Source organism: Bubalus bubalis, chromosome 2 (assembly GCF_019923935.1).
Source record: "Bubalus bubalis isolate 160015118507 breed Murrah chromosome 2, NDDB_SH_1, whole genome shotgun sequence".
NCBI classification, from domain to species: Eukaryota; Metazoa; Chordata; class Mammalia; order Artiodactyla; family Bovidae; genus Bubalus; species Bubalus bubalis.
In genome coordinates this window covers 24,176,046-24,182,327 of record NC_059158.1, presented here as the reverse complement: position 1 = coordinate 24,182,327, position 6,282 = coordinate 24,176,046, and the positions used below count along the sequence as shown (strand labels likewise).

At 54.6% G+C, this 6,282-nt stretch overlaps 1 protein-coding gene across 2 annotated transcripts; it reads left to right on the top strand.

Annotated features, from left to right (window-relative positions):
- The first annotated feature begins 1,884 nt into the window (after positions 1–1,884).
- NRM (nurim) lies at positions 1,885–4,968 on the top strand. 2 transcript variants are annotated; one of them, XM_006052322.4, is made up of 4 exons: positions 1,899–2,235; positions 2,799–2,995; positions 3,599–3,775; positions 4,129–4,968. In XM_006052322.4, the coding sequence occupies exons 1-4, from the start codon at positions 2,103–2,105 to the stop codon at positions 4,408–4,410; spliced, it is 789 nt and encodes a 262-aa protein (XP_006052384.1). In that variant the 5' UTR covers positions 1,899–2,102; the 3' UTR covers positions 4,411–4,968. The 2 variants fall into 2 exon arrangements, 1 of the variants encoding a protein (XP_006052384.1); XR_003102151.3 differs by lacking the exon at positions 4,129–4,968 and having other exon boundaries at positions 1,885–2,235; positions 2,799–3,090; positions 3,599–3,732.
- Positions 4,969–6,282: the final 1,314 nt, after the last annotated feature.

The window sequence follows — 6,282 nt, the reverse complement described above, 5'->3', positions numbered from 1 at the left end:
ATTGTGAATGTACTAAATGCCACTGGACTGTTCTCTTTAAAATGATTAATTTTATGTTATGTGAATTTCACTTCGATTAAAAAAAATATATTGGTTTTGTGCACTTTTCTGCAAGTTAAGTTATACTTAAGTTTGGAAAACTTTGGTGTAGTAGAAACAGCATTAGCTTTGCCAAACACTGTGCTAGCTTTTAAACATATCCAATCTTGCGACTTCTGTGGTGGTCCAGTGGTTAAGACCCTGTGTTCTCAATGCAGGGGGCATGGGTTCCATCCCTGGTCAGGGAACTAAGATCCCACATGCTGCTGGCCAAATAAAAAATTAAAAAATTAAACATACCCAACCTCACAATATATATTAAGCACAGCCATTGTGGGTGTGGCCCACAGTAGGACCTAGATAAATAGTAGTCCCCTTGCCCTACCCAAAGGCTTGTACTGTCTGCTGCTGTCTGAGTCCTTGAGGTTCTGGATTTCTTACAGCACCTGCTGCCTCTGTAGCCCCACTTACCACTCATGTGCACATCCACTTATGACTGGTAACATTTAAGTGCCCCAATTCAAATTTCTAGAGAAGAGATCTTTTCTTACATTGCCAATGAATCCTACAGCTCATACATTGTACATCGTGTAATGTCAATCCATCAGGATCCTAACAGCAAACGATGGCACAGTCAAGATAATTTGGAGAGCGTTTAATGAAGTGAAAATTAGGAGGCAGAGTGTAGAGCAATCACAAAGAATATTGCAGTATCCCAGTACCCGCAGGTCTGTTGTGACCACCTGTGAACCCAAAAGGTTTGCCAAGACAGAACAGTTATATAGAGAGGCTTCCCTCTAAAGCTGTGATGTTCTTTGATGAGGTACATTCAGGACAGCTTCCTGAGGTTTAGGATGGAAAGTGAATCAGGAGGGAAACATGCTGTCTGGTAGCACAGTTCACAACAGCTTTGATTCAGAGGAGAATGGGAGTACTGAGTCTGCGAGGGGAAAGGAATGTAGAGCCTGTGGCATGCTGTTGGGCAATTTTGTCATCCCTGAGCCCACAGGACTAGCAGTTCCTTATCTTAGGAAATTTTCTTTATCTCTTTAGGCCTATGTTTCCTCTATTATCTGAAAGAATTAGCTTAATGATCTCTAAGGTCCTTACTAGCTTATGCCTAGGTCCTTAGCTACATGATATTTAGTGGAGAAAAACCTTGCTTTTATTTTGATTTTTAGATGTGAATGTTCGTCTGTAGGTATTACAAACAGATGTGTAGGAAAACATTTTGGACAAAAGATCTTAGTGCTTTCTGACTAGTAAGTGGAGTCAAACTAATGAGGTTTCAGACTAAAGTCATAGGTAGTTAATTATCACAAGTTTAACCTACTACAAAATTTACAACTATAACAAAGTTTTCTATCACAAATATTTTAACATATTGTTACACTCATGGTTACAAAACAGCCACTTTTGGCATTATTAGACCCAGTCTTTCAGTGTTACAGACAAGTTCTCTGCCCTTGGCAAGTGGAGAGGCAACTTTATAACACAGAATAAGCATTAATTTGTGGTAAAATAGTCACTCTTTTTCACCTAACAAGCTGCAATCGGTGATTCAGAACTTTGGGTTCTCAGCCTAGGTCAACAGTCTTCCGTTCTCTCACCGCTCATTACCAGTGTTAACTGAGGCTTTGTAACCTCTGACTCTGGCTGTTTTCAAGTCAAAGCTGTTAAAGGAAAGGGGGTTGGTTCATAATGCTGTTTCTGCAAGAACCCTGCAAGAGGGAAATAGTCTTCATTTTGGATGAGAAAACTAACCCAGCTGCGATTCAACCCACGTGAGTGACTGCACAACATCTGCCCTTTTCATCCCTCACTCGGGATTCTAACACTCCCTTCTGTGACGCGGAGATCGTTGGGTGGGAAAAGGAACCCAGGGGAGCTGCTCCGCAGCTGGGTGTGAGCGAGCTGTGCGCACCGGCCGGAAACCCGGCGCAGGCGCGCGGGAGCCCCGCCCCACGCCTGGAAGGGTCCCAGACGGGGGGCGGGCCCGGGGCGGAGCCTGCGGCCGCGGGAATCCCAAACCCGCCCCTTTCCCCACCCCTCCACTTCTCGCCATGGCCCCTGCACTGCTCCTGATCCCTGCTGCCCTCGCTTCTTTCATCCTGGCCTTTGGCACTGGAGTGGAGTTCGTACGCTTTACCTCCCTTCGGCCACTTCTTGGAAGAATCTCGGAGTCTGGCAGTCCGGGTGAGCGGGAGGGACGGAGGATGAGCTCTAGGGTAGGGAGGTGGAGCCGGAGCAGAGGGAGCGTGGGGCGGGGCTTGGAGACAAATGACAGGGGAAGTTCTGGAGAGGGAACTAGAGCCTTGAAAGCCGCCGAGACAAGGCCGAGGAGACCGGAGGGCTAAATTAGGAACTCTGGGATTAGCGGTTTGGAGAGGCGGGAGAGTGAGAACCGAGAGGGAGGGAAAGGGCAATGAACAGAATATTCTCAGGAAAGTGCTTCTTAGAGAGGACTATAGAGGGTGTTACAAAGAGGGAGCATTTGGAGAACTGAAACAAGAAGGGCACTCCAGCCATGCCTTTCGTGACTGCCCAACAGGAATGTTCTTCCCCAGCTCTGAAAGAAGCATGGGGAAAAGGGGAGAAACAGGGAATAGCAAAATGAGGTGGGCAAAGCCTAGAGAGGAAGCGATAAGGCTCTTGAAAGCATTAAGGGACATGGCCTCGGGTCCCCAAGAAGAGATGAAGGTAGACAGTGTTTCCCACAGTCTTCTTGATCTTTTGTACCTTTTTCCAACTCCCGCTAGATGCCCGCCAGGGATGGCTGGCTGCCCTGCAGGACCAAAGCATCCTTGTCCCGCTGTTTTGGGATCTGGGGCTCCTGTTACTGTTTGTGGGGCAGCACAGCCTCATGGCAACTGAGACCGTGAAGGAATGGATGTCCCGGTACTTTGGGGTCCTTCAGAGGTCACTGTACGTGGCATGCACTGCCCTGGCCTTGCAGGTATGAAGCCCTAGCAGCTGAGTCCTCAAGGGAAACAGCATGTGTGAAGGATGTCATTGATTGGAGCTGCAAGAACCTCAGGCTTCGGATAAAGGGTGGGTTTAGGAGGAGAACTGAGGGTGTTCAGGACTAATCTCAGCTCCCATTCTTTCACAGCACACATTCTCCTTTTTATCAAGAAGTATGTACTGCTTGTGATCCCCTGGGCATGATGTGTGCATTCTCACCTTGGCAACTTTGTTCATGTTGTCCCGCTTGAGAGTGCCTTGTTAACACCTCTTCAGTCTTATCCTTTCTTCAAAAGCACTTCCCTAGATCTCAAGAGAAAGCTTCCTGGTTAGTACTCACCTGTCTTCTCAGTGGGTGCTTGGCATAGGCTATTTTGTGTGCCTATCCGGTCACTCTCATCCATTCTCTAAGTCCTCAGAGTGGAGACAAGTCATTCTTACATCCTTAGGACCCCACCCAGCACCCTCCACATGGTGAACATGCTCATGATAGAGGTGGGGAGAACAGCCGGCCAGCCTGGACTGGGGGCAGCCCCTGGGTCTGGGTCTGTCAAGGGTGGGCTGCTGGGAAACCCAGTCCCTCTTCCTTCCTCAGCTGGTGATGCGGTACTGGGAGCCCGTGCCCAGGGGTCCTGTGTTGTGGGAGACTCGGACTGAGCCGTGGGCCACTTGGGTGCCCCTCCTCTGCTTTGTCCTCCACGTCATTTCCTGGCTCCTCATCTTCAGCATCCTTCTCGTCTTCGACTATGCAGAGCTCATGGGCCTGAAACAGGTGAGGCTCCCAGATCCCTACCCAAGACATCTGATCCTTTCTAGAATACCTCTTTCCCCTCCAAGGATGTCCCTCTGCCTCCCATTGTCTTCCATCTGCCTCTTGTTTTTGATCCCTTCACCTCCCTTTCTTATAAGATAGTCTCCCCCTGGCCCTGCCCTAAAGGCTAGGAATCATGGGCTTCTTGGGCCTGGGAAGGTTCATGGGCCAGAGATGAGGGTCCGGGACCCCCAGTCTCAGAAGGGTGGTTCCTGAGCCTGTCATAGAAGGAGGGTGCCCAGAAGGGGAGGAAAGAGGCAGTTAAGTTGCGACAAGGGCTTGACTCCATTTCTAAGCCATTCTCCCTCTGCTAGGTGTACTACCATGTGCTGGGGCTGGGCGAGCCTCTGGCCCTGAAGTCGCCCCGGGCTCTGAGACTCTTCTCCCACCTGCGCCATCCAGTGTGCGTGGAGCTGCTGACTGTGCTATGGGTGGTACCCACCCTGGGCACTGACCGCCTGCTCCTTGCTCTCCTCCTTACCCTCTACCTGGGCCTGGCTCATGGACTGGACCAGCATGATCTCCGCTACCTCCGGGCCCAGCTACAAAGAAAACTCCACCTGCTCTCCCGGCCCCAGGATGGGGAGGCCGAGTAAGGGGTTAACCCTGGTTGCAAGCCCTGTACTTCCTCTCTCCCTCCTATCCCAAATTCCCTTAACATCCAGGCCTTGACTGCTTCAGACCAGAGCCCCAAATCAATGGACTGAAGGAGTGGTCCCATTCCTTGCTTGAGCCTCCACTCCTTGGTTCCAGCTCCATACTGAATTTCAGCCATTGGACTCCAAGGGCCACTTCTTACCAGCCAGGAAGAAGGAGTGGCTGGGAACCTATCCCTCTACTTACAGTTCAGGGCTTGACCTTCCATTAACAATTTCCTCACCAAGAGAAGAGTCTGGCTTGACCACTCCCTTAGCCCTGTTACTACCCTCTGCGCCTCAGGGATCCTTTCTCCACGTCTAGCTCCCTCCCAGGAGCTGGACCAAGGCCCACTGTCTGGCCTTTCCAGCTCCCTAGGCCCCGCCCCTAGGCTCCATCCTCCTGAACCTAGTTGAGCGGTTTCTTTCGCTCTTAGCTAAGGTGACTAAAGGCTCCCTGCTCTCCCGAGGAACTCGCGCTACAGGAAAATAAAATTCAGTCTGGTTTTTCTACGTGTAGAATGCAGTCTGTCAGTGTCTCTCAAAGCTGCAGGGCTGGCTCTGGGAAAGGCAAGTTACATTGGAGTCTGGGCATCGGCCGCGCCTTCTGGTGACCGCTGGGCGGCGGCCACTCCCCGCGGACCCAGCCCTCCACCCTCTTCCCGGAGCACCCGGTCCCCCTTCCTTCAAATCTCCCAATTTTCTCGCTGCAGACCCGGGTGGGGGACGGGCTGAAACGGAAGCGTGGGGCAAAGGTTCGGGTAAGGGAGCGAGCTTCCGAAACCGTTGTCTTCCCAGCCCTGCTCCTGCGGCCGCCCCCTCCCCACGGGCCCCGCAAGCGCCCCCACGGTAACAAAGGCTGGCCCGGGTAGGCAAAAGCGTGGGGAGGAGCGGCAGGAGATGGGAAGGGCGGGCCCGGCTCCGAGCAGCTGCCGCTTCCTCCCCAAGTCCCTGGAGGGGTCTGAGTCACGGGCCGCCGCCCCGGGTTGGCGAGCTGGGGGTGGGGGTCTGGACACCTGGGTTGTCCAGGGTTACCGGGCGGGAGCCGCGTGAGAGGCCCTGGGGAAGGACCGCGGAGGGCCGGGAATCGCGGCGGGAAAAGAGTCCCGGGGCCGAGGCCCCACGAGGGGGACCCGGGGAGCGAGGCTCCGCCCCCGCGCCCGGCTCCGCCCCGCGCCCCCTTCCCTCTCCCCATTGTCCTCAGACAAAGCGGCGGCCGCCCCCCGCCCGGCCCCCGGGTCTCAGTCTCCGTCCCTCCCCTTCTCCTCCCTTCCCCCCTCCCGAGCCACCCCGCACCCCCCCACCTCCGGCCCCGGATCTCCCTCTATCCCTCTCTCCTCCTCTTCCTCTCTCCTCCTCTCTCCGGACGTCAGGCTCCTTCGCTCCCCCTCCCCCGGGAGCCCCGCGGCGTGTGAGTTGACCCAGGGGCTTCAGACTTGGGGAGGGGGTGTCCCCTCCCTTCCATCCCGGGCGCGGACCTCGGGCTGCCTCTCCTCTCTTTGTGCCGAGATTGCCCATCAGTGCGGTCATAGCCGGGTGGGGACGGCTGGCGAGGTCGGGGTTCCATGAGCGCCAAGACCCCGGCGCAAGACTGGCCGGCTCCGGAGAGAAGCGGTGTGGAGCCGGTGCTCCGTACGCCTGGGGCGCTCGCTTGCCCGGGACCCCGGGGCATCGCCGGTGGGGGAGGCCGGCGGCTGGGCCGGGACCGGGTTAGGGTTGGTGGGGGGTGGACGCCAGGGTTCTGGGAACAAGCTGGCAGCTCCGATCGCCGGGTTCCGAAAGTCCCCGGGGGAGGGTATTTCCCCTGGCCCGCCCCGGGGCGGAGTGCAGGGC

What these genes read in the sequence shown, in the direction of transcription:
- NRM (XM_006052322.4), top strand. Translation starts at nt 2,103, where the DNA reads ATGGCCCCTGCACTGCTCCTGATCCCTGCTGCCCTCGCTTCTTTCATC. An exon ending in GCACTGCCCTGGCCTTGCAG is followed by an intron (nt 2,996 to 3,598) that starts GTATGAAGCCCT and finishes TTCCTTCCTCAG; the next exon opens with CTGGTGATGCGGTACTGGGA. An exon ending in AGCTCATGGGCCTGAAACAG is followed by an intron (nt 3,776 to 4,128) that starts GTGAGGCTCCCA and finishes TCCCTCTGCTAG; the next exon opens with GTGTACTACCATGTGCTGGG.